This window comes from Poecilia reticulata, linkage group LG22 (genome assembly GCF_000633615.1).
Source record: "Poecilia reticulata strain Guanapo linkage group LG22, Guppy_female_1.0+MT, whole genome shotgun sequence".
Lineage (NCBI taxonomy): Eukaryota > Metazoa > Chordata > Actinopteri > Cyprinodontiformes > Poeciliidae > Poecilia > Poecilia reticulata.
In genome coordinates this window covers 19,987,954-20,015,919 of record NC_024352.1, presented here as the reverse complement: position 1 = coordinate 20,015,919, position 27,966 = coordinate 19,987,954, and the positions used below count along the sequence as shown (strand labels likewise).

Below are 27,966 nucleotides of genomic sequence, written 5' to 3'. Positions count from 1 at the left end.
TCACCATGAAATCACACAAGGAGTCTGTTAACGTGACATAAAATGTAGTAACATCTTCTTGTGCCCTCTTTAATAGACTCTTTTAGGGTCTTGCAAAATGGAAAGACGAGGCAGCGGGTTCTAATCCTCTTCTAATAAAAGTTACTCTGAGAGCATGAGGCTTCGCCCTGGACGACACCACATGCTTAAAGTTTGTTTGAGTGGTTCTTCATTTTTGCATGTAGCCGCTATTTGGTTCAAGAATTATGTTATAAATTTTAGTTTATAGAATTAGGATTTAAAAACTGCCTCAGTGTGTCCTTTGTGTGGCTCAACATAAATTACTCAGTTACACTAGAATGGTCAAAAGGAGATTTGTTTGCTGTTTTACAGATTACAGGTAGGGCTACGCTCCTTTGTGGTGATAATTTTCTCCTTGTAGATACTGTTCAAATGAATCATGATCCTGATAAGCTCCGAACCTTAAATTTACTGCAAAGTAACTCACAAAACCTTTGGACAAACCCTCTTATTTCTAAATCATGTGTTTTAAATCAGAATGACTTCTTCTCTCCACCTGCATGTTCTACTCCCAGCTGGGTGCTGCAAACCTTTCCCTGAAGGGAGATCAGAGTCAATCCGTGAAACACTGATCATAATGTTCAGTAGTATAACAGACTGCAGAACGCTCTGTTTTCATGCATGTGTTCCCATAAACACAGTTTGTTGCAAGTACATCTAATACAGAATGTGTAAACATCTACTTAGGCTCCCACTACATAAAAAAAAACAAAACAGAAAATTATTAAATTACTGTTGGAAATTTCCATGTTTGCATTTAGGGTTATGCACTTGAATCCAAGGGTATGATGTTCCTAAAACACATCCATTATGTGCATGTTAATCCGTGTGATTGAGCCCTTGGAGAAAACTTCCAAATGTCCACATGTCATGTTGAAGTGGAAAGCTCCAGTACTGGGAGGAAAACGAATGCCTTCCCAATTCTGATACTTCAAACATAAAGGGCTTAGCCTCACATCTCTCACTGTGTTTAATTTGTCAGGTATGAATCAGTAAATTGAATTTACTCACTTACAGTTGTTTTTCAAAAAGAAAAGAGCACATTGTGTTCTGAAGGCAGAATGTCAGCCTGCTTGTTTGAGCGTTTAGCAAGTCAACACTTAATTCGCTGAGTGTTGCCTTTTTGTACCACTGGCCTTTAAGCGGCTCTTGATTCTCTGTTGAACAAAGAAAGTTTTTCAATTCATGTTTGTTTAGCTCCAAATGGAGAACAAATGGAAACATGAACAGTTGGAGGAAAGTTTTAGCACCAGCAGAAAAAATACAGCTGCTGAGGCAACCAGGCAGTGAAAAAACAGTGACTAAACGGCATCAGAGCTATTTCTGTATTTCATGTTGACTGGCATTGACTAATATTACAAAGAAAGAGTGGTTTATGGAAAAAGAGGTACTGCTCACTTGTTTGCATTTGTGTTGGCTGCACAGGATGGACGACTGTATGGCATGTTTTTGAAAACGATCCAACAAGGAAAGTATCCCTAAATAATTTTCCTGTTTTGATTCATTTTACAATGGATGTCGTTGGACTTGGACAAAAACTTTAATTTGTAAAAGAGGACAAAGCATCCACGTCTCTCCACCTCTCCACAGCTGCACCTCATGGTGCCAGACTGACCATCCTCTCTTTCTAACATGGTTGATGGGTTTGCATTGATACAGAATGTCTATGCCTCAAATATTAGTGTCATAAAAGAACCCAGATGACCCTCCAGCCAGACGTTTCCTCAGCTGCCCGTATTGGATCCTGACCTGCCCTGCTCAGTCTGTATAACCCACCGCCATTGATTAATTGAATACCAAGATACTTTAACTTATCCAGCCTAATCAGAGACCTGCCCTGACCAAGAGGTAGTATGCGCCTTGTTTTAACGGGGAACCATTTTCTCAGATTCAGAGGCTCTCATCTCTTCATCTACATTCACCAAGTCTATCTACCAGCTATAGTTACTTCACACCCACATACTGTGACATGAATCACACAATATAAACATTAAAACTCTTCCACTTGGTGTAAAACACGTTTTTTTTATTTAATGAACCAATATGAAACACCCAAAGGGCCCAGGAGAAGCAAGGGTGACAAACTAAAGGATGTCAAACTCCTTCCAATTCTTTCTGTTTTTACTGCACAGCAACAGCTCAAGCACCTAAAACCACCTCTTACCAATCATTTGCTGAGCTAGGAAAAAATATGAATTTAATCAAAAAGTTTAATCAAAAAGTATGTAAGCAAAAATGTAGTTAAAATGCAGGGACCACAATGAAACGCAACAACAAAACTTTAAGAGCGCTTAAAGTTTTGTTGCACTTCTTTAACTTCACATCTAGATAAAATACCAGATGCACTCATTATAACAAGGTTTTTGAATTTCACTCAATTTTCAAAGAGATTGTTCTCATTAATTGATTTCCAATTGTAAGCGTTATTTCAGGTATAAATAAGTTGCCTGTTAACTTGTAGTTCAAGTAGTGGAACACCAGAACTTCTTGTTCAAAAAGAATTTCTCCCGGTTTGAAGGAATTTCACAGTTTTTTGAAGATGCCTCCCTGTTATCTTCAGATATTGAGTTCATAGTGGAAAAATCTGAAGCTTTGGGACCTAAAATCTTCCTTAAAAAAACGTGGCTTTAACTTTGTTTTATGACCCAAATATATACAATATGGTGCGTATGGTGCGGAGAATAATGCATTTAGGATTTTGACAAAACTATTTCATGCAAAGAGTTTGCTTTTGATCTTTATTACTGCCCATTTTATGGAGTGGCCCACTGCAGAAAACAGTAATGTTACCTCTGGGATGCCTAAATGCCTCACTGGTATTTCAGAGGTTAAAAGGTAAATGCAGGCTGTATTTTAATGCAAACACTAATTTCAAACATTCCTTCAAAATGTTCCTCTCTGCATCCCTTTTACAGTATTCCCATGCCCAGCGCCTACATTAAAGATCCATTACCTTTGACTACAGTATTTAACTTAGTTGCTTGACGTTGAAAAATATTTACTCGGTTACATTGAACAGTTTATGCCTGAGTATTTACTAGAGTTTGCAATCAACTCATCTAAGAAATGATTTATAGGTCCTTTTTAAGCTTAAACACCTGAAACTGCAAAGCAGTAGGTTCACAGTTTCAGTTTAGAAATGAATGTCAATAAATAAAATGCAACAATAATGTCCTGCCTGAAAAAAATACAAAAGGTCTACCATGTCTTTTGGTGGCATACACTGCTTGTGGCTATGAGGCATCTGAGTTGGATGGGAGCGTTCTGGGAATGAACCAGTATTCCATATTTTAGTTGGATGAAATGGATTAAAGAGGAAAAGGAGCATCCAGCTTGTTGTCAGCAACAAGTTCCACAGCCAGGATCAGTGATGATGGGTTCCATGAGTGGAAAGCCCATTTCCACTTCTATGATGACAGCATTAATGCAGAACATGTCACGGTCCTAGCTTGCTGTTTTGTTTTGTCATTTCTCTGCAGAGCTGCCGTTTCCTGGAAAGGTTGGGGACGCTCTATTTGCTGGACAACGTCCTTTTTGCCCTGCACTCCGGCATACACATCTACTTATCAGTCTTCCAGGTCAAGCCATCATTCTGCCTTTATTTTTTCCTTAAGGTGTGGAAAATGATCTCCATCCAAGATTAAATGTCTTTCAGGTTCTTTTTAACTCATTTGAAGCAAAACTAGTTTGAATTAGCAAATTGAACTATTGACCATCAGCCCATCAATTAAACCAATGCTCAATGTTCACTTTACAGATATGCTCCTAAACACAACTTTCTAACCCAAATACAGACACTGAACTTCACCTGAATTTGTGTTCTAAACAGTATTTGTCTTATCCTTGTGGTGTTTTGGTTGTTTTGGTTTTTCTCTGTTTGCATTTTTACTTCCTTTAGATGTGATAAGTCACAGTTTTTGTTTGTTCTTTAGCTCAGTCTTTTCTTTTGTTGTTTAGGCGAAATCTATTCTCTTCTTGCATTAAACCATTCTTTGTCCAATTAAATCATGTTTTGCATGTTTGTTTACTCCTCCTTGATCAATTGTGCCATCTCTCTCCCTCAGCCTGCTTATCTGGTCCTATCTTTCACCTGCACCCGGTTACCAATCTGTTCCTTGTCAGTAATCAAGCTTCTTTATTTAAGAACTGCTCTCGCTCACTACTGGAATTGTCTGTTGCTCCCTGTTCCTGACAGAATGTCTTGAGAGTCTTTGTTTAATGGAGAGAGACGGTCCAAATCCTACTGCTGTTTTCCATCTTGGCGCCATGATGTGGAATCTGTTACTTGCTCAACATGGCCAATTTAATCAAATGATTCTCATTCAAGCACACTCATTGCCTGAATGTGTATGCATGTCAGATACTTGTCCCACGGAAGGTTTGGTGTGAATATTTCTTGAATGTCATCATTTATACAGTAGTATGAAATTAAAAATCTCCACAATGTAGGGAAAACTACAAAAGAGCATGAAAATCATCAAACAGAAGGCTGCTGTTTAAGGTCTGAGAGGATTTATAACAAGCTAAATAACACAAAATAATTCCGCTGTAGAATTTACCCAACTTTTTTAGGATTTATTTGAAAATTTGTCCAACTTTAGAGTTGGAAAGAATACAGATCGGAATGTTTGGCACGCTGCTAATCCATATGTCCGTGAAGTGATGAAAATTGAGCATTTGACATCAAGTTGGTATTCCAAAGTATGTCGTGTACAATCTTTGAGATGCGAGCTGACTTCAGCACTTGAGAAAAAAATATAAGTAGATCTTCGCAGATGGTTGAAAGGCTTATTTTTGAAACTGCTGTGTTTACATCTTTTTGTGGATGAATTGTCAAAAGCCAAATATTATCCACTGATCTCAGGATAACAGTTGGCTTTTTAGCTTGTAAAGATCTCAGCAGCCACCGCCTTGCTTTAATGCAACGCAGCTGCAGGTTGTTGTGTCATTACGAGACCCCAGCAGTGGCGAGAGTCACTACGCGCCCTGTGCCATTATCCCTGTATAACTGTGGGTGAGGAGGCCAGTGGCCATGTGGAAATGATTTTCATCAAGACCTGCTTTCACCTTCCTGGTCTGCTCTGATGCTGCTGTAAAACAACTGTAATGGAGATGGGGAGCAGAGAGGGGGGGGGGGGCGTCTTTCCTCTTTCCTCCCTCACTGGAGGTAGCCAGGGAGGCCAGTTCAGTTCAGCTCTATATCTGTCAGTTCACGGTGCGTTCATCCTGCCACCCTCCAACTCAACTGCCGGGTGGAAGCCATAAAAGTGTCAGTGAACCAGAGTGACATCTACTGTGTACAGCACCACCTTCAGAGCGCTGCGGAGGCTTCCAGCCCTTCCTAAATCCCCTGGTGAGGACAGTAGCAGTGAATGACATTTCCCCCAAGCCCAGAGGACACAGAGGTAAATTCAAGGCCAGCGGGAAAGCCGTCCCCTCTATTGTCATACAACACAGGCAGTAAATGTAGAACCTGACAGCTTTCAATTATTTTTATGTGTTATGCAAAAAAAAAAAAAAAAATCCAAGCTGTAACAACTGGATGATTTAGTTAGATATATTATGAAATAAGGACCAAATCAAGCCAAAGAGAAACAAACAGTAAAGCCAGAATGTTTTTAGAAACTCCATTTAGTCCTGGCAAATCATTCGTCTGCAGCTATTTGGCATCATCTGTACTTACTGACCTTCACTCGCTATTTTGATTTACTTTGATTCTTCACAACTTGTGCTCCCTGATGCCTTTTATAGACGCACCAGATATATCAGCTCCCAAAGCCTATAACTTTGTTCTGACTTTGGATGTTTAGGTGAGATTTAAAAAAAAAAAGTCTATTTATTGTTTTTTTCAAAACACACTTGCATTTTCATGGTTGTTTTTAAATTCCTTTAGCCACTGAGCATTCTTGAAGATATATGTAACCAAAATCTGCACCATCTGTAGCTAAACAAAATGTGGTCTAAAAGTACAAATTTTATACATTCCTGCAAATCATGTTTTAAATGCAACCATATGGCCAAACGCGACACATAAATCAGGAATTGAAGTAATAAACTGTGTTACAAGCACTTTGTCAAAATTTGGTGAGCTAACCGGCACAGACGGTTCGATGCAGAACAACAGAATAATTCCAGTGATCAGAACTCTTAAAAAGATTAAAAATTAGAATTCATGAAGAAAATGCTCAATATTTTAAAAAGTAGATAATTGATTTGTGTGTCTCATGATATCTAGCAGTTGTCCTGTCAGTGCACCTATGATGGGACATAGATTAAATAATTTCCTTCTTGTACTTCTGTAATACAGCAAATATTTTGAAACTGTCTTCTTACTTACCACTGTTCTCTGCATTTGAACTAAACTTCCTGTCTAAATGCGGTTTCTGTGACTTTCACAACAAAAATAAAATAAACAAAACAATCATGCACAACAGACACCAGGTTCAAATCTTGACCTTCCAATGTGCAGTTTGCCTGTCATTCCTATACATATGTGAATTTTCTCCAACAGTAAGACCACATGTATGAACTCTGGGCTGATTGATTGAAAGGTGTGATCGTTGTTTTCCATGGTTGTCATCCCAATGATGAACTTGTGACCTAAAATGGATCTAACTGGTTTTAAACCTGAATATAGGGGTGTAAGATCAATTGCCACCAAACTGAGAATTTGAAAGAAAATTACAGAAGGGAAAAAAAAAAAAAAACAAACAAGGTGAGATTTGACACAATTAAATATGAACTTATTCTGCAACTGTCCTCCTCCTACTTTTGGACCAACTAAGACTCATGCTAAGCTGAGCTATGTCACCTTTGAAAGTTTCCAAAGCTATATTTAGGCTGCTTCCCTTCACACTGATGAAACTTATGTTTGGGCTCGACAGCGTATTCTGCCATGCTGTTGAAAAGGGCAGTTTGAACTGATTTATGATTTCTAGACACATAAAAGAACAATTTTCCATTGTAACAGGGCTGATGGCTTACATTTAAAGCATTTTAGTACTGCTTTCCAGGGCCTCTTAAATAGGCTGCCCGACTGTGGATAATCACTACATTTACAAAGACAAGACCATCAAAAGGCAACGTGTTTCTCTCAACAATGCTCTTTGTTCCCAGCCGTCTCGGTACTTAAAAGTCTGCAGCTTTGGCAGCAGTAGCGCAAGTGGACAAAGAAGAAGTCCCTCCAGTAGTACCCAAATCAACAACCACCAACAAGTCACGTTCACAACCCTCTGCTGGCTTCAGCTGTCCACTTGTGTTTGTGTCTCCGGCTACTCAGGGACTCGATGACAGACTGATGAGTTCCTGACTACAAGAGAAACGGTGTGTGGGTCGGCCATCCGTTCAGCTCTTCTCCTTCCCCTCAACCAGCAGCTTTCTTCCTGCATGACGCACTAAACACGTTGAGCGCACAAAGACACACATTGCATTCAATTACTAGGAACGCTGAGTGAAACGAGGTCAAAGATGGTAGATGATGTGCAGATCTGGTTGGGTCATCTGTCTGATCACAACTTCCAAGGCTGAGGGATACGGCCTCTCGTTAACCTTTGCCCTTGAGGAGTTAACTTCAAGTTCATCTTGTTCAGGTCGGTCTTTGTTTCCCCAAGTCAAGCTACCAAAAGATCCTTCAAGTTCATTTTCCTGGTGAAAGTTAACAGAGAGATGGCTGAACTTCTGAAAACAGTTCAGTGATGTCTTTTCAGGAAAAAAATAAAAGGCTTGCAATATTTCAAAAAACATTGTTTGAGAATTGGAAACAGGAGAAAGAAGATCTGAAGCTGGACACCAGGAGAGGAAAGGTGTTGCATCCCTCCTCTTTTAATAATAGAAGCAAACGGCTGAACAAAGAAATTCTGGGGTATTCATTTTCTGAGTATGGTGGGACTTCTTGAAGAGGAAGATGTATCACAATAAAGGTCCAAAATGCAGATAAACCAGGCTACGAATGTAAGACTGGTGTGATAATGTACCTGCTGCTACATATTTGAAAATAATTTTACACCTTATGAGTTTCATTTCCATTTGTCATTTGCATGAGACCAAATCAGATTTGAATTAGGACTTTAATCGGTCTATTGAACTGTTTGTTAGTGAATGTCATCCCTAATATTTTTTAAGCTGCTTTTAATTGTTATTGCATTGAAATAAATCATTTGTTGTCATCTTTTACTGGGTTCTTCTGCAAAGGGACAATCATAGTAGTAACATGAAAACTGAGAACTTTTTAGAGCATCACCAGACACATGACAGAATTAGACATATCAGCAGTAGTTCTAGATACTTCCTGTGCTTTCAGTACGTTTTCCAAAACAAAACACAAGATCAAGCACTCTGCCAAAATAAGTCAAATTAAAGAATTATTGTATTTCAAATTTTCCTCTCTTGTCCAAACCCTTTAGAACATACATTGTCTTTTGTGCTTTGTTTTGTTTCTGCAGCATTTATTTGAATACAGGATTGAAATGTTTTGCATATTGTTGCATTGTCATATCATTTACATTTTACAGTCAAACTCGTGTTTCTGGGTAGGGAGTTCTAGGTTAGTGCAGATCCATATTTGGATCTGCACAGGTTTATAGGCTGACTTTTTAGCATGGAAAATGTTTTAAATTCAAAGGAAAGAGCTTCAAATGGTACATTGCATGAGTGGTGTCAATATTTTCTGGATATTTGAACTTGACAGTGTTTCTTTTTGGAGTAACCTGAATTGTGTGCAACTCACTGCTGTAAGTTCAAGTAATTTTCTGTTTATAAAATAACAACTCATATGAATTTATAGACATGAAAGTTAAGTTTTTGCTCCTGGAAGCAGCAACACATTGTGATTATTGGCATTATTGGCTTACTATAAAACAATCCTGTGCTAATATATCAGCTTGGGGTCCCATGCAGGGCTGTGTATGTATAGAAAAAATGGATTGGCACAATCTGGTTGCCTCCTTTTTGCCCAATGGTCAAACTGTTAAGCATATATGTGGAGCATACAAGTTATTTTGCAAATGCAATATTACCATGGAAACATTTTTTTTCAAACACTTTGAGATTATTATATAAACTGTAACCCAACCAATAGTGAGCCTAAGAATGTTATTTATAGTTGTAGAAATGTACCACTTTATATATATATATATATATATCTTTCTCTGTGACTATTGTATTTGCAAATAATGTTAAAATAACATTACAGGTAATGATTCATGAGTTGTTTGTTTTTTTTGTTTTTTTGTCAGATAATGTGCACTTCATAAAACTTCTACTGGTTTGAACTGTTCCCCACTAGAATGTGAAATTTAACAGAATTCACTTTTCATGAAAAGACAAACACAAAGTAGTTTCTGTAGTATTCTGGAAATTCCCCCACCCCACGGTGTCTGTTGCTCTTTGGTAAGGTGGGCATCAGCTCTGTTCTGCTCTTAACACAGGCAGCAAAAATAGTCAGGGAAAATACAGGCTGGAACACCATTGTCCTCCAAAGTGAAAAACGAATAAAATAAAAGGTAAAAAGAGAAAAAAAAAATCTTAGATTGTTTTATTAAACTGCAGGATAAATTTTCTAGAAGTTTTGTCAGCACAAAATTGATTTTATGTGGAAAGATACATGTGATAAACACAATGAAGGAGTCAAAGCTGCAAATGGAGGTGGAGGAGGGATGGGTGAAGAGGTGAGCTACACATAAAAGGGTGACAATCATGTGCTCTAATGGAGTGAATAACATTTTACTGTTTGCAGATTTCATGTTATATTATGAGATCTATTTTGGTGTTGAGTTCAACTGAAGCAGTTTTACAAGGAAGTTTTTTTATTTTAAAATGGGAAATATATGAGAAAGCTTTTTTGTTCTAAGAAAAAATGACAAGGAAGCAGTTGCAAAATCCCTCAATGTATTTCTGAACTACAGCACACAGTAGAACTCCACAGTAGAGTTCTGTGGCTATTTGTGTAAGTATGTTTCAGTAACTATAACTCTATATACATATATAAATATAAACTCTTTTTGGCTTCATTAACATGATGAGAATAAAAAAAAATATAGAATGTGGTGGAAAAATAAAATTGAATTTTGAAAATAAAACTAATTCAGGGCCTTTTTGTGATTTTTACATCTTGGAGAAGCTACATAAATGTTGTTTTGTTGTTATTTTTTTATTATTTTCTTTTACAAACATTATATAAAGCTTGGATTATTTACAAAGTGATTGTGATCAAAAATGGTTATTATACAAGTTATCACTTTTGCGCTTTGTTTTCCGAGGTGGGGTTTCTGAGGCTCTAGAAGAAGCATCTCTCTCCTCTAAAGGAACCTGCTAACATCTGGTTAAAGGTTCAACATGGTCAAATAAAACATGTCATCGTGAGCATTAAAACTGGACTTTTACATGAAGTCATGACTGGCTATGTAAGCTAATTTAAATGATGAACACAGCCAACCTGATACAGTAAAATATTTTATTTAGAAATGATTATTCATTTAAAAAATAAGTTTAGGAAATCCAGTGATATATGTCAATAATTAATAATCAGGTTAAAGTGCAAAAATACAATTTGATATAATGCATCTGTACAAAAATAACATTGGAATGTGATATTTGTGTGTCGCTAACATGGCTTCTAGAAACATATCTTGCATACATGCAGAGTCCATCTTTAGGTTATAAGCTTTGGAAGAAAATATTTGTGCTGAGCAGCCTCAGGAGGTTTCTTTTTTATTTGATTTTATTTTGAGCTCCATTTCACATTCGACACATCCACTGAGTTCGCTGCCAAATCAGGCACTGATAGCCCAACGCACAGTCTTTATTAAGGCTTATTTCTGCATTATTTCTACGGAGAGTCAGCTGCTGGAACATTTCTTCCTTGAGGAATGTTCACACTGAAAGCTGCGCCTCCAATGGCTGAGATGAGAAAAGAAAGAAGATATCTTTGGCGGTTGTCTTTGGTCGTGTTGTTTTTCCAGTGTTCCCGGTCCCTTTCCCTGCTGCTGCAGTGAATCACTTCATCTTGGCTGGCTTCAGTTCCTTGACTTGCATGTGTAATGTTTTGTGGACAGCCAACGTCCTGGACTGACAGAATCCTTTTCCGCACTCTTGACATTTGAAGGGCTTTTCTTTGGAATGGATGTATCTGCAGCGGGAAACAACAAGGCACAGCATTATGCTACAGGAAAGCTTCCAAGCAAAGTCAGGCTTTTTTAAAACATTTCACCATAAAGTCAAGGACATACATTTATGTGATGTAGCATCTACACAAGCAGCAGTTAATTCATGGCAGCTACCACGGGTGACCTACATTCACAGATGCCTTTGTAGATGTGTCATCAAATATTTCTCTTCACGTGGCCAGCAGCCATATTTAGAAAACGTTTAATTCGGATTGAAAAAAACAGACAAAGAAACTGTTAGGATTGCACTTTGAATAGAAATGTCTTTGGTAGAGTTGAGACATGGCTAATTTAGGTTCTTTATGGACGACACTTTGAATGTTTTGTACGTGTAGTTTTCCATGTACAAGTTCAACTTATGCTATAAATCTTCTAATCGTTGCAGGAAGTGTCTTGTTTTTGTCTCTCTGCTGTCAAAAGCGAGGATGATTTAATGGCTTATTTTTAACCCCATACCTGCAAGTCATCACTCTTTCAACAAGAGTGAGAAAAAAAAAATGGATTTGACTGGCTCACATTTTTGTAAAAGCCGCAGTGCCTTTGGAATGAGAACAAGGTGTTACATCGATAAAGGACTTTTCTAACCTGTGGTCCCTGAGGTGGTCCTGTCTTCTGAAAGCCTTGTGGCAGATGTCGCAGGTGTACGGCCTCTCGTCTGTGTGCGTCCTCTCGTGGATCAAGAGGTTGTAGGATTTCGTAAAATGTCGGCCACAAAACTTGCAGACAAATTCCTTCTTGGTCTTAGAGGGCAGTCTGCCTCGGCTGGACTTGCGCTCAGGTGAGGACAGTTTGGTCACATCCAGCAGGCAGCCCAGGCTGGCCGAGGTCTGGTGTTGAGATGATACCTGCGCTGCAGCAGCAGCACCCGTCATGCTCAGGTCCTCCACCTTCAGATGGTCCTCTTGCGTCGCTGCTGCCGCCAGGTTGGCAAAGTCAAAGCGTGGTTTGCTCTTGGAGTTTTGCAGCAATCCTGCTGTGTCCAGCTTTGGCTGCAGGAGGTGAGGGAATATGGGGATGGAGGCCATGGAGGAGAACTGAGGAGGCAGCTTGGAGAATGTGCATCGGGGGAAGGCCAGAGGTTGATAGCCGAGGGTCCACTGGTGAAGATGGATGGCGTGAAGAGCACTGAAGCTGTAGATGCTCTGAAAATGATCGGCTGGCAGCTGGAGACCCGAGGAGGTCTGGATGAGGGAGCAGTTGGCCAGCTGAAGGGACGGGTGAAGAGGGACGGGAGCTGGTAGAGTCTTGCTGCCCATGGCTGCTACTGCAAATCCTGCAGGCAGTCTGATAAACACAGAGAAACAGAATGAAAATAAATAAACACGTAGCTCATTACAACCGAGTCCAAAACAGTAAACCAACAAAACATCATTTTCACTGACAGATCTTTGAAAGTAGATCAGCTATCAGGCCTTGGTCTAGCTGAATCCTTAGACCTGCATGCAGACCTCTGGAGGACCCACTCTGTCTGATAAGCCCACAGACACAATAACTGACACCCCACAGCTGCATTTTATCCTGTGTCCAACATCCATTATTTATGGGAATAAAAATTCTTGGCTTGTAGGAACATAATCAGTAGCAATAAAGTAGTGGTTTTCTGTATGACTTTATCTTTCTGTTACATCTTTACAGAGGAATTTGGACCTGCTCTTCTTTCCAGTGTTGCTTCAGTTAATTAATGTTTGCAGTCATTTCTTTTGGTAGTTTTTAATCACTCAAAGCAGCATTTTATTCAGTTTTTTAGTCAGGACTTTAATTGGGCCGTTGCACTGCCTCAAATTATTTCATTTTTATGAGATTGTTTTGTCTGTTGGGTCCAAGCAGTGGGACACATTATGTCACATTTGACACTAGGATACTTTGGCAGACCATAAACCAGGGAGGTTTATGGTTGTTTAGCATGTATCAAGAAAAAAAGAAAAAAAATGTTCCTCAAACTCTAAAATTTGTGTGAAGATAAACTTTGGTCTTAACAATGAAGAATAATAATAAATGTTTAAACCAAGATTTATCACCTTGACTGTGAATAGGCTTCATTTTTTTAATGGAATATTCTAGACCAACGTCTCTGTGAATGAAAATATAGAACCACTGCCAACGTTTGAGCATACTCCCGAAGCTATGTGTGGGTGTTTCCTGTTCCCAGAAACATGCCCGGGGCTGTTGAGGGCAGAGAGACAGAATGACAGCATTCAGCCACAGAAATACCTGCGAGCTGTTACATCAGGTTTGATAAGCTAGAGTAACAATAGACAATAATGTTGCTTTGTCTGAGGCAGATGATGATGGACGTGAGCCGCCAAGCAGCAGCAGCTTCAGGTTTTTAGGGCACGAGCCACACCTCGGCACAACGTCGCTCACATCAAACCCGCTTACAGATATTCAGCTGCTGTTCTGAGTTTCTGAAAGTGTCCTGACCGAAGGAAGGACAGGTCGACCTTAAGTGAATGAAATTCAAAGAAATATATCTGGATGAACGCATAAAGTTTTCCACGATTTTACAATCTGAATGTTGAGAATCTGTGGTCATACCGTTTTACAGTACAGTTTGAAATGCTAACATCGTTTTGCACGTTCTGCGTTCACAAGTACATGGTTACTATCACTAATGTCTCACACAAAGGTGGTGCTAGTTTTAATGTTTGTGAGAGTTCAAGTTATCCATAAATGTAGAAGAGAAAAGCTATAAGGATGAGACACCTTGTAAAGGAATTTCACTACTTTTATAATTACCAAAAAAAACCTGTATTGCTTGTGTATAAACTATTTGCTTTTATAGTTTTTGTATTTAACCTTTATTTCCTGTTTTATTCAGAGTGAAATTCATGAGGGTCACGATTGAGAAATTATCTCTAATAACAGAGATATAATAAATGTCTGTGAGCATACTTGCTTCATTTCTTGAAAGTTACAAAATCTGTTATTTCTTATTGGCTTCTAGTCTGTCAGCAAAATAAACAAAATGTCTGTAAAATCGTGTTTTTTACATCTTTTCTGAAGTCCTCTTAATGACAGTAAATATCACAAGCGTCTTGCTCTTTGTCATCCTTAGGTAAACTTGGCAGTTGCAGCTCCTATGGAACCACCTACTTCAGCAAACTGTTTTTAAAAATCATATATAGAACATATTTTATTACAAAAGTGAAAACATTTTCTTAAAAAAAGAGTAGTTTTATACTTTTAGGTCCTTTTATTTATTTTCTTCATGTTATTACATCAGTATTTTGGTGACACTTTAATGAAAAGCAACTTTTTTAAAATCTAAAGTATGATTTAACTAATTTAGTACATGGAAAAGCAAGTCAGTAGATCAGTAAGTGAAATGAACAGCTAATAGTTAAAACATACATATCTAAGCTATAGTGTATTTCAGTAAAAAAAATAAATACATCAGCCTATAGCTTAATAAGCAAGCAACTAAAACTTAAAATGGCACAGGAGGTAATTAAGAAATCAGTAAAATACATTAGTCAAAAGTAAATTAAATGAGGAAATAAATAGTAATCAATTAAGTCCCTAATAAATAAATAGGTCAGCTACCCAGTTTTAAATAGGTAGCTAAATAGTGAAATAAATAACAAGTAATGTCATTATATCATTAAGTAAGGTTAGGTAGTTTTATTTATATAGCACAGCAACAGCAACAAGGCAATTCAAAGTGCTTAAATAACTAAACATAAATAAGTCAATAAAAAAGGTAAATAACTTGTTAAATGTGCAATTAGGTAAATAATTAAGAAAATAACAGTGACTTTCACTGTTTTCTGTATTGTTCACGGGGAACAACTGAATGCAGGAAATGTTCATCACATTCACAAAGAAGGAAAGCTATTATTTTGCACCACATTTGTGTTTTTAGGGAACATAAGTTAGATACTTTGTCTAATATGCCTTAGAGAAGAAATTATCACGCTTTCATCAGAATGTTGGATATATATTTATATTGCTACTCAAATAACATTATAAATTCTGATGATCCATAACAGATTAATAAGGGATGAGATTCATATTTCAAAATAAAATGGAAATAAAATGTTTGAAAAAAAAAATTCTAATTAGATATATTTTATGTTAAGCATATTTTCTCCTAATAATGACATATTTTCTTTAACAGTTTCATACAGTTTGTTCCTTTTTTTCTTGCTCCAATTCTACTGATACACAAACTAAAGCTCATTTTACAAAGCAGGTGTCAGATAAAGGAAGACAATCTAATTTCAGTCAATGACTTACTTCTCTTACTCTGTCCTGTGTGGTTTTAAACCCTTAAAGCTGCTGGCCGTGTCAAGCTGACAGAAGAAGTCCTGGTGTTTAAAAAAATATGGTTCCTTCAGTATTTATAGATATAAAAAGCTGGATTTCTAAAAAGTAAAATAAAAAAAATGTATGGGGATTTGTTGAGGCTTTTGTACAGAATATTTGTCAAAACAAAAAGTGCATGAAACAATTAATTCCACCTTATTGGGTTAGAACTATCATGAGATTTATTATTAAAGAAATATATTTTTATATTTGAAATCTGGGGGCATCTAATTTAATTCATTAAAAAAAAAATTGTGTATGTGATTTAAAAAAAAAGTGGAAACAAAAACAATGAGAATCTTCCAGAATTAGTCAGAAGTCGCAGATATTTGAAAGAGCTGAACTGAAGGAGGCCCCTCCTGAAACTGCAGCAAAGGTTGCTAATGAGGAGAAGAGGCGCTCAAACAGCCCCCCCGCCGGCTCCTCCTTTCTGATCACCATGCAGAAGTAATTGACTTTTATGCTGGAGGTCATTAGAGGAGATAAGTTCCCTGCTCCTGTTAACCCTTCTGTGTCTGCAGGGGCCCCCAAGGTGTCGAACGGCCCCCCCCTCTGTTCAGTCCGAACTGTGAGATTCAGCGCCTCAGAGGGCTTTACACCTTCACCTCAACACACCAAGAGGAGAAGACACGCAGGACTCCTCCTGCTGATGGATTTGTTTCACTCTGCTGCAATAATTTACATTTTAACACATTTAGGAAAGCAAAAAAGTGGAAACAAAAGAGGTAAAAAAGAAATCATGTACGAGTTTTGCCTGTCTCTTTAAATATTTAATTAAACCCAAAGGCACATAAATGTACAGCTAAGAATGAGCAGTTTTCTCTAATGTCTCGTTCTCTTTATTCCTTTCAGTTTATGTGGGATTTATAAAATTTTATGTAGAAACATGAAACACTAAACATTTTTAAAGCACCCTGCATGAGGATAACATCCGAAATTAAATGAGGGTTCCACTTCAAGGCCTGTTGGGAGTTTGTTCTCTCAGCTAGATGGAAAAAAAAGTAGACTCGGAGGTGAGCCCAGAAAGTCTGTGAAAGTGTGTTTCTTTTATTTTTATTTTTTCTGCCGTAACTTTGCAGAGGAGCTCTAATGCCTATGAAGCTGCGGCAATGATTTATAAAAGTTGTGGACGTTATATCACAGATGATGAATGGCTGCGTGTTTGGAGAACGCGGCGTCCTCATGCACTCGGTAAGAGCACAATTTCTTTACTGCACTCTGAAGAATAAACACCTGTCAGCAGGAAACTGTAAACCCAGACCTCTCTCATGAACTTTAGATTCAGTGAAATGATAAAACCAGAATTTCTGAAATTCTAGGTTAAGATCTACTTACTGTACTTTGGAAATACAACAACAATAAAAAAAAACTACACAGAAGAGCTTTACTTGGCAAAGATCTGATTTGCTCCAAGTGAAAAAAAGCTGATAAACTTCAAACATAAGTAGAATAGTTGCAAATTTGACAATAAAACCAATGTAAGAGAATAGAAAGGAAGCATATACAGAGTGAATTACTCAGTTTTGAACATTTTAATAGCAAATTTCTGTATATTTTCAGAATTGTCTTATATATTTGTTTGAAGTGGAATTTTGACTTGACTTTTATTACAATGAACTGATCTGGGATGTCGTTACTGAGACTTTAATCTGAACAATTTAACAATGTTACAAAACACCATGCGGTACATTTGTCATTACAAATGCTGAGTTTCATTGTTAAAAAAATGTTTTTAAAAGAAACTTCTAAGGGAGAGCAAACTGAGAGCAGGAAGCGTGACTTCTACCAAAGTAGTGTCTGATTCTGAATGAAGTTAGAAGCTTTTAACTTGAGATAAATCACAGTTTGATCATTGGAGCCGTGAGATTTCTCCCCGCAAAGACTGCCTTAAATGCATCTAAACTTAATTAGATCCCATGTGTGGTTTGGTGGAGCAGTGTGATTAATCTGTTGATGAGGCCGGACGGTGTGAAGGTGTCAGAAGGTATCTACAGAAATGTTTATTCAGAAAAGCAGCATCTTTCTCTTCTTTTTTTTTTTTTTTTTTTGCGTTTGGACCTCATTAAACAAGGATTTCATCAATTCAAAACAGCGCGTTGTATCCAGTTTTTGCAAACATATACGTTAAATCGACAGTTGCTATTAAAATGTGTTGGAAATAAATGACATAGCGAGTGAAATTAACACATTTCATATAAAAATAAAGAATTCAAACGCTTTAAAAATGAAAAAGAAACTATTTTGAGCATCAGTAAAAGCCATGCAGTCACAAGAAGGCGAAACACCTGTTGCGCTTCAAGTCAATAAGGAAATAACTGTTAAAAAAAAATGTTTCTAATAAAACTTGCGACCAAAAACTGTTACTTAACATTATTAAAATTAAAAAAAATATATATATATATATAAAAACTTACCAATGAATTTTGAGTTTTATAGGTTTTCTCCCGCCGGACGCTCAGAACGTGAAAGCCCGCCGCGTAGCAGTCTGAACCGGGACGGAGGCGTTAATGTGTCGGCTGGGGCAGCAGCATGTTCCGGCTGCCTTAAACTGTTCTGCTCTGGTCTGATCTGGGCTCCGATGTTCAGGCACTGTGGTGTTCACGTCTCTGCGCTCTGCCGCACTGTTCTGCGCGCTCTTCTCTTCTCAGCCGCCTCTTTATCTCAGCCCACAGTCCGACACCTCCTGGCACGTCACACAGCCAGCCCATAACCGCAGCACCGCTCTGGAGAGCATGCACAGCTGGACAATGAGAAGATGTGGCCCTGCGTGATGGGGTGGTTCTTTATTCGGCCATCAGGGTGCGCACACGCTTCTGGACTCATCCAAAGTGACATTTACTGGTGGAAACTTGGGGTAACTGATAAATACTTAGTGTCTTAATTTGTTTGTTTTTTTTTTTTTTKTTTTTTTTTTTAAATATGTTTTTATATCTCTGTTTGTCCCACTGCAGCTCACACCACGTGTGTTCATATGCACGTATAATGTTCTGGTCATTTTAATCACTTTTACTTACATCAGCGTAGCGGTCGTCCAGTTCTCCACAAGCAAAAATGTTTGAGAATAACGACCCCTGTAGGCCTGACATGTTACTACAACAGGACTCTGCAGATAAAAAAAATAATAATTTTGATTCTTTCAAAGAAACTTCATTAGGAAGGATGGCCAAATTGATGAATTTGACTCTCTATATTATAATTTAAAGAATCAAACCTTAAGCTAACTTTAGCAAGGCAATATCTTTAACTGCTCATTAGTGCAGCACTCTTGATGTAGTCGGTTCAAAATTTGATCAGTATTTGATCTGAAACACTGAGACACACACTTAATAATAATAGTTGTTACAGTCAATCAACATTCCATCTGCAAACAACAAAGAAATTCAAAACAGAATCAAGTAAAAATAATTCATCACCTTTCAAATGTATTGTAATGAAGCAAGGCTCTCAATCTGAAACAGTTCTGCAGGCTCATCGGAACAAATTAGAATATAACTGAAAATTTGATTTATTTCAATAATTTAAATGAAAAAGGCAAACTGATATAGATGTGCCAGACACAGAGTTATATATTTCAAGTGTCTAATCCAGGGGTGCCAAACTCCAGTCCTCAAGGGCCGCTGTCCTGCAGTTTTTAGATGTGCCACAGTTACAAAACACTGGAATGAAATGGCTTAATTACCTCCTTCTTGTGTAGAAAAGTTCTCTAGCGCCTTGCTAATAACATAATTATTCTATTCAGGTGTGGTGCAGCGGAGGCACATCTAAAAGTTTTACGGCAGTCTGTTCCTTTAAATGTGGATATGTTTAGCCTACAATCAACTTAAAGCAAGAATTCAGTTTTAATATGTGAATATTATAACTTACCTCCATTATTGACTCTGTGTCTCTCAGCTTCCTCTTGACAATACTCAATAGATTCACTGTGGAGTTCCAGTCAGACCAGTTTGCTCCTCAATCAGGCGCAGTGATATCACATTCATTAAAATAGTTATTGGTGTTTTTGGGAGTGTGGGTTAGCCTACACTCCCAATGGAAAATGATAAACATTTCCATACAGTTTGTCAACAGAGGTAACAAACTGTATGTTAACTCCGTAACATACAGTTTACCTCTGTAAACTGTAACATACAGTTTACAAAGGTAATTAAGTGAAGTCTACTTCACTTAATTAAGTACTTCACTTAATTAAGTACTTCACTTAATTAAGTGAAGTAGACGACTTCACTTAATTAATACAATATAGCGCAGTCACACCAGTAGATGGCATAGCTCAAATAATCATCACTTACTATAGAAACTTCCCTCAGTGTCTCAAGGTCACAGTTGTCATATTTCTACCACAGTTTTTCCTTTCACTCAACTTTCTACCAAGAGTATAAATACAGCACTTTTTGAATGCCAAACATCAGCAATGACATTTAGGGACTTATTTTTATTTTTATTGTTTGCAGTGGATGTCGATGGCTGCTGGACAACAGTTAAGACATGACTCTTCCCCATGATTTTGCATACCACAGCGTAATATTTCTGCATAAAATTTAAAACTTAATTTCTGTCTTTCATTAGGTGGGAGCCAAATCAATAAAATTATCAGAAGTTGCCATCTGAAACACATCCTTCTGCGTGCAACAAATCTTTATTGCATTTTTTCTTAGGGAACTGAATTCCAAAAATAAACTATTATTACTACTACTATGACTATCATAAATTGCCATGCAGCTAGACATTTATATGACAGTTTTGGAAACTTATATTGAGCTCAAAATAAACTTCAGATTAAAAATTCAATAAATGAAAGCATCTTCTGATTCATTTTACAGCTTTAAGTAGGTAGTAAGTAGTTTTTAATGTAATTCAAAGTAATTTCTACTAAAAAGACAAAATCCAGGCCAATTTCAGAGGAAAAATCACACTTTTAAAACTTCTGCATTATATAATATTTTGTAATTTTACAATGCATTTGACAGAGAGCTTTTGGGATAATGGCTTTACCCAATGGTAAAATGACTCTCCTGTTTGTTATCCAACTTTGATCCACTTTTTAAGGTTCTGTTTGGAAAACCTCCAGCACAGCGCTGATGTGACGCTAAGAAAAACTCTTTTTCACTCCGATGGTTTCACTTAGTTACGATGTAGAAACCATGTAACCCAGGCAGCAAATTCTTGGAAAGAAACACGAGGCACCTATATATTTTATTTAGAACAGATGAAAGTTCTGAAATGTTTGCACAAAGTGGCGCTGCAACGATGCAGAGAGATAAACTGTTTTAAATGTTGCTGCAAAATGAAACACAAGAACCTTCTTGGAATCTTGGATAAGATGATCAGGTGTATTGGAATGCCCAAGCTGGAAAATAAAGCTTTAAAATATTATGGCAGTCACAATATTGGAACGTTTAACAAAGGCAGGTGAGATAATTGAGTGAAGATCATGCCACCTGGTGGAGGAGTTTTACTACACCAGCTTTAGTCTGCTGTTGACCTGGTTGAACTGAAATGTGATTTTCATTAAGTAAAATTCTGTTTTACCCGTTAAAACTTTTATTGATTCTGTCCAGTCTGCTGCTTTGTGCTACATTATGAAATCAACTCTGAATAAAGTCATCCAGCCTGTCCATATTTACCTCCAAACTCCTTTAATGCATTCACTATTTCTCCCTCGGTTATGTCCCGTCTACACACATTACCGTCTGATAATTGTCCCTCAGCAGACTCATTGGTTTTTAGTTTTCAAAGTGCATAATCTAGTTTCTCTTATCCTCACTTGTCCATGTTACTGAGTCTGTTTAGAGCTGCAGGTTTATATCATACTCATTTCTGTTGAACTTACTTTTTTTCTGAGAGATTTAAAAAAATACAAATAAAAAATTAGTCCAATAAACACAGTGTTCATGACGGCTGAGTGGAAGCATTCTGATGAATCTGAAGCTTCTGATCGTTTCACAACAATGAGATAAAACAGCTGGTGTAACTTCACATTGTTGCTCAACAGTCAGCCTCTTAAGAAGCAGTTGCTCAGTGTTAGATGAAGTTTGTTGCCCATCACCTTTATCCTATCTGAACTCAAACTGAAAGACAGAGTGACAGCTGAACAAACTACCGGAGACGGTCTTCCTCTGATGAGTGCTCTGCTCCTCTCGGTGCCACAGCTTACCTGACTTGCTTCGGTTTTTGTGTTTGAGTCCAGGCCAGTGCACTATGAGAACGTGTAATTTTATGATCACATGAAACCACAGAGGGTGGTTGTTCATAGAAACCAAAACACCGTTGACTCACGCTGCAACTATTTGGGATTGGAGCTGCTTTTGATTTAGACAAAATTAGGCCTGCGTGCAGGTGCTCTTTTGTGCATGCAAGTGTGTGTGTTCAACACGTACTTAAAGACAGCACACTACCGCGGGCTCAGGGTTTATTCCTCTATGATTTCAGCATTCCTTCAGTAACCGCTGCTGCTGGAGAGCAGGTTTTTATTGCTTTAGAACTATTTTACACTGTTCTCAGGATCACAATGTGGAGGTTTAATTTGAAGAGTTCTATATGTGCGCTGGAGCGCTGCAATATAATGTGCAAGTAGCTGCCAAGACCATCATGTGTTTGCTGTGGGTGTTTTTTGATGGGGGGCAGCATTATGAAAGTGATGGCAAGAGGTGAGCTGGCTTACAGCATCCTAAGACACCCGAGAGAAAAGTATGGAAAAGTAAATGGTAAGATAAACAGAACAAAAGCAATTTCAAGTCAAATGTACATTGTTACCTGAAGTTGACCAAAGTGTTGATTTGTGACAGTAAAGGTGGCATCTCGCATTTATAAATGGTGAGAAATTACCTACGCTCTGACAAGGTGTGAGAAACAATCCTCTGAGATTTTGACCTAATTGCTGCAACAACTTTCTTGGCTGGACATCTGTTATGTGAATCTCCCGTTCCACCACATCACAATTATCTATTGGTGACTATGGCAACTGCGACCTTTACGATGTGTGTGGGAAGCCCTCAAAACCACTGGTTCCAATTTTAAGCCCATGCTGAAAAGATTGCACAGTCCAACCAACCAGGCCTCATGCAAACACAGAGTTTGACTCATATGAAGCTCCATCAAGTGTTGGTAATGATGTTTAATGAGCACAGAGTATGTGTCTGATGACCTTCACTCTGTTCTTACTGACTGACCATCCAGCCATTGTCTCTAACCACAACTATGCCATCTGGTGGCAGTTCTAGATGTTACGCAGATCTAGATTCTCAATCATCGTCGATCTGACAATCCTAAATGATTAAGTAGAAATCAATTTAACTGAAGACACCCCAAAGACTTCTTCAGTTCTGAACTTAAAGGTTTTCCAACCACACAGTGTCATCTGATAGCACAATCAGGTAACTATGTCACTTCCAGATTTTAAAAAATGCCGTATTTACCAAACGTGACTTCCTAATTTCAAGCCTTCAAATTGGGCCACTGTCTCTTTAAGAAATGCTTGTTCTTTTTGACACAGTAATCACAACGTCTGTTCCCTTAGCAGCCTTTTTTCCAGTGTAACACTGAGAAGTAGTTTGTATACAAACAAAGCATTACATGTTTTCAAAAAAAGAGTCGTGAAAAACTCAGCTATGAGATTTTCACGGCTGTTGAAAATTCAAATCTATCTCATTCAAAATGCTTTGCAAATAAACATAGAATCAGTTTTTTATTGTCCCCCCCCAACATCGGTAATGTTCATTTCTGATTTGTTGATCAATCCTTTGTGACGTCTCCTTACAAGGAGGTCTTGCACAACTTACTCAGAATGGATTGTGCAAACTTTTGAGGTTCGGTTGCATTAAATTTTATTCTTTGTTTGTTTGAATTGTAAGGTGCTCTTCCTTTTCTTCTTCTTTTGCAACACATAATTTTGCTTTGTTTCTTTCTTCAACATGTCTACATGCTTGTGATTGTACAGTGTAGCATACTTTCTTCATGCGTGTTTCTTCTCTATTTCCAAATCTAAAGCATCCAGGATTTGAACAACCTGTACTAAAACTGATGACATTCCGTCTGTTTCTGGCTGATATGAACAACAGGTTTGAAATGACTCGCATACCAATTTCCATTTGTTTCTATAATTAGTAAAAAGGCAGATTCTGGACCTAATGTTGTTCTTTTCTCTGTTATTCATAAAGAGCTTGACTTTGATAGGTTATGGCTTATGTATTTGAAAACATTAATTTAGCTCAATATTGCAACAATGTGGACCAATAGATCACGTTTTCTGGATGACTGCCACACTGAGTGTGCAGACCAAGCTTAACACAAACTTTAAGAAAAGCACATAAACTTTTGTGCAGAAGCTCCATTAGTTTAATGATCATTTCATTAAATTAATAACACTGCTACACTAAAAGCAACCTACCAGTCAAGTATTAGGTATGTCTGAAAAGTAGACAAAGACTCCAGCACCCGACACCCCCAGAGATATTTTGGCAGCCGAATAACGACTGAAACAATGTAAGCCAGGCGGTTTGAATTTGTTGTATACAGGAAAAATAATAAATGATCAGTGCTGGCTGGTGCAGGGAGTATAAATCAAAAATCCATGAACTACCGTGTCTTGTTACCAAAAGATGAAAGCAAGGATCATGGCGGCCAGAAGCTGCTCTTCCATCTTCAGCTATTGTCCTTGATCTGATGCAGGAAGTTACTGATGCCTTTCTGTGCCAGACATGGATGCTCTGAGGATAATATTCCAAAGAGAAGACTTGGCTTTGATGGAGGATATGTCCTACCTGCGGATCATAGTCATACTTCCAGCACAGTAATGGATTCCACATGGAGAAGCTACTGCCGACTGCAAGAAGCAGCTGTAGATACTTGAATAACACAGTGAACATTTCTTCTCCCTCCTTGCTTCCTTTTAATCACTGCATGAAACAGATTCTCGGAACACTGATGTTCCCTTGGATGCACACAGTAAATCCAAAACATCTCTTTCCCTCAGTGTGTTCAGAAATTCAGATTGAATCATGATGCAGATTGAGAACAATCAGACCGACCTGTAGGAGATGTGGTTCTCATGCCAACAGATCAAACATGGTCCTAAATAGAAGGAATTAGCTCCATTTTGGGGATTAGTCCCAGTTCAAAGGATTGGGTAACTAGGAAATACCTGATTAGACTTTCTCATAAATTATTGTCAGTAGCTTGTAAAGCATTAAATATGAACTTGATGCTTCTCACAATTATGACATTCTAAGCAAAATTACACAGCTATAATATTTCAGTTGACAAAAAGAGTTGTCAACCATTTTATTCAAACTTTTAGAGTAGATTTGCAATATAGTATGATGTGATTTTGACAAAATCTGTGATTTTTGCACCTTTGAAGTATAGAAAATCTCCTGAAAAGAACACGACTGAAACAATGCCTTCTTTCCCAATGGATCAGAAACATTAAACATATTCAAGATTAAATTACAAGCAAAAAACATATTTGCCGTAACCATTCAAGATGACAAAATGCAAACATCAAATTAACTTTGACAGAGTGAAGAAAAACATGTTAGCCCAACCAGGTCCTACCAGAGACGTTTGTTGGCAGTAGCATGGTGGTTGGAGTTCTGCCAACGGGATCTAGGTGAGAACAGTCAAAACAAGCTGCCGTTACCTGAGAAAGAACAAACCTAAGGTGGCAGGGTTGGTCCCATGTTGCTGTTAGTCTAGAATGAATCCTTCAGGACCTAAGGCCCTGCCAGATTTGAAGAAACATGGCTTAAACAATTACTGAATTGAAAGCACTGAGGTAGGCTGGGTTTTGTGTGGCAAAAATATGGTGGATGAGCTTTACCATTTCTGGAGCTAGTTGGAATATCCTGCAGAGGCTTATGATTATGATGGCCCTCATCAAAGTAAGACTAGTTTTTGTGCTATAGTGCCTGTCTAAGCTGGATACAAGAGTTGGGTAGAAGAAATAATGCAATACATGCCCCAATCTTGCTGATGTTGACCAGTGCTTCAGCCTCACAGTGACACTGGTGGATGTTTGGAATTATGCCCATCTTTGCAAGAAGTCATTCAGTTGCTGTTAAAGCCACACCTGCTGCAAAGAAGGCGCTTTCATGTAAAGAAACCAGAATGACAACTCAACATTTCAAAGTCAGAAAACATAGAAAATTACCTTAGGTTGGTCGTTGGGAATAAAGCAAGTCTAATTATCCTCTTACATGATGATATGAAGACTGGGGAGTTAATTAGAGCTGTGCCTGCAAAAATGTGACCTTTCCAACATTTAGGATGTGAAACTTGAGCTCTGGCATGTTTAGGATTGTGAGCGAACCTGTTGATTCAAATCTTCGCGATTAAAAACCATAGGAAGTCATCAAAAGAATAAGACTGAAAAAATAAGAGTCTCTTCAGAAAACATGCTGGTGTTATATTTTGGAATGGGACGAGGAAATTGGGTCATTCATGCTAGGATCAGTGTAGATTCATTGCTCCTGTGTCTGAAAAGTGACCTGTTGAGTTTGGTCAGAGAACCATAAACGTTGACCTCAGATGTCTGCAAGATGTAGGTTCAACAATCAGTGGAGAGATCATGTCTCAAGACTTATCTGGGAGAGCCAGAGAAATTCTAGACGTCTCAGCTCATAATGAATTCCTGTCCTCATAGCGAGTACCAAAAAGTGGCTGAATGAAATTATGAAAAAAAAAACAACTCATGATAAACTGTGTTCATTAGTCAAAACATTTCCCCAGCATTCACAGATGATGTTACTAATAAATATAGCCTTTAATGGACTAATTTTTCATCTCTGGATGGATGAATTATTCAAAAACACTATGATCATCTAAACTACTGACAGATGGCTGCTATGGGTTCAGTCTCCTCTGTGGTTTTATGACCAACCAAAAACATTTGGATAAAAAAAACAACTAGTATTAACAGTTACAGACAATTTCAAGTCATATCCTTTCTGAAAACTGGTGCGTAGGTGAAATTTCCTCTGGGCACATTCGTTTTATACATGGATGCATCGCTGCTCTGGAATGTGTTCAGCCTTAATATGGTCCTCTTGGGCAGCTGTGCAAACCAAGAACGTCTCTGTGCATACTTAAAGTCATCTGTCATTACTTGAGAACCTTTGTGGTATCACAGTGTTTATTTTAGCTGCTGCTTAATGTGCTGGCACTACAAACTCAATGCACTTAACACGTAATAAATACTGCACTTTTGAAATGGTTATCATTTTCATGTTCCTCAAAGGATAGTGCAGTATCCGCAGATAATATACACAGAAGCCTTTTAATATCTACTGCTGATTGAATGTGCAGCGCCGCAGATGCAAACCCTGGAAGAGTTGAACTTGCATTGGGAACAAGTTTGGTTTTGAGAATGCAGACACAGATCTTGGTTTGGGTATGTGAAGAAATGACTATCCTGTAAAATCGACCACAGCGCCCTCATATTCCCCACAAACCGAGTTAGAGGGTACAGCTGTTAGCCTTCTCCAGATGTGCTAAATATATGTATACAGTTCTCTGCAGATGATTTGTTTAGTAAACAGTCAGAAAAAGCACCTAAAAGCTAAAATATAACATCTTGAGAAAATTATGGAGGACTTATCAAGAGCATTTCTGATGCGATACGGCTGATCGTTTCAAGAAAAAATTTCAAACAGCGTTGAAAATGTTCAGAAGTCCAGGCCTGGTCAGTGTAAAGGTCCCTCCGACAGGCAAGTCAAATATCTGACCTTCATCATTTCTTTTTATTTTTCCATGAAGTGTTTAAATGTTTTACAGACTGTAACGCCTCTCCAAGGCCTAGTTTTGTGAATGTTGTTCTTTTCTTGACATGGGAAAAGAAGCATTACATGATTTGATTTATACTTTCTTCTGTCCTCTGTTAGACTTTGGAGAAAAAAAAGCGTTAAGCTTTGGCTTCTGTTGGAGGGAAAAAAGGGAAATATTGCTCCCTGTCCGGCTCATTTTTACAGGAATGTCTGTCACAGCCTTACTACTGTTCTCTGGACAGATCAGCTCATCCTGGAGTGAGTTTATTCTCCCCTCACCATGTCCAAACTCATGGATCAGATTCAGTTCTCACAGAAAATATAAAATGTGTCCATGTGTTGGAAGATTAACAAATAAAATCAAAGTTGATGTTTGATTATTCCTTCAAATTTCCTTAAGATGGTTTTTCACTAATCAAGTACTCAAAAACAAATAAACCAAATAAATATGCTTAGAGTAGATATGCACTTTAAGTATATTTAGAGTGCAAATCTCTAAATATGCAAGCAAACTTGCATTAGCTTGCTTGCATTAGTCCTATAAGGAGGTTCTGGTGTCATATGCAGCTCAGCTATGTTCCTGATTTTAGGGATTTGCACAGGTACTTGAAATCCTGAAGGGATTTCATGTTTCTGTCTTTACCTGCTGATAGCTGACATATTCTAAGCATGCAAGGATG

At 37.9% G+C, this 27,966-nt stretch overlaps 1 protein-coding gene across 1 annotated transcript; it reads right to left on the bottom strand.

The window, feature by feature from the left end:
* Positions 1–10,496: 10,496 nt before the first annotated feature.
* osr1 (odd-skipped related transcription factor 1) lies at positions 10,497–18,233 on the bottom strand. The gene is made up of 3 exons (XM_008400146.2): positions 17,942–18,233; positions 11,808–12,506; positions 10,497–11,185 (listed from the first exon to the last, which is right to left on the bottom strand). The coding sequence occupies exons 2-3, from the start codon at positions 12,476–12,478 to the stop codon at positions 11,053–11,055; spliced, it is 804 nt and encodes a 267-aa protein (XP_008398368.1). The 5' UTR covers positions 12,479–12,506; positions 17,942–18,233; the 3' UTR covers positions 10,497–11,052.
* Positions 18,234–27,966: the final 9,733 nt, after the last annotated feature.

Coding starts and splice junctions, on each gene's coding strand:
- osr1 (XM_008400146.2), bottom strand. CDS start 12,478: ATGGGCAGCAAGACTCTACCAGCTCCCGTCCCTCTTCACCCGTCCCTT. Junction 11,186..11,807: donor GACCACCTCAGGGACCACAG/GTTAGAAAAGTC, acceptor TTCCCGCTGCAG/ATACATCCATTCCAAAGAAA.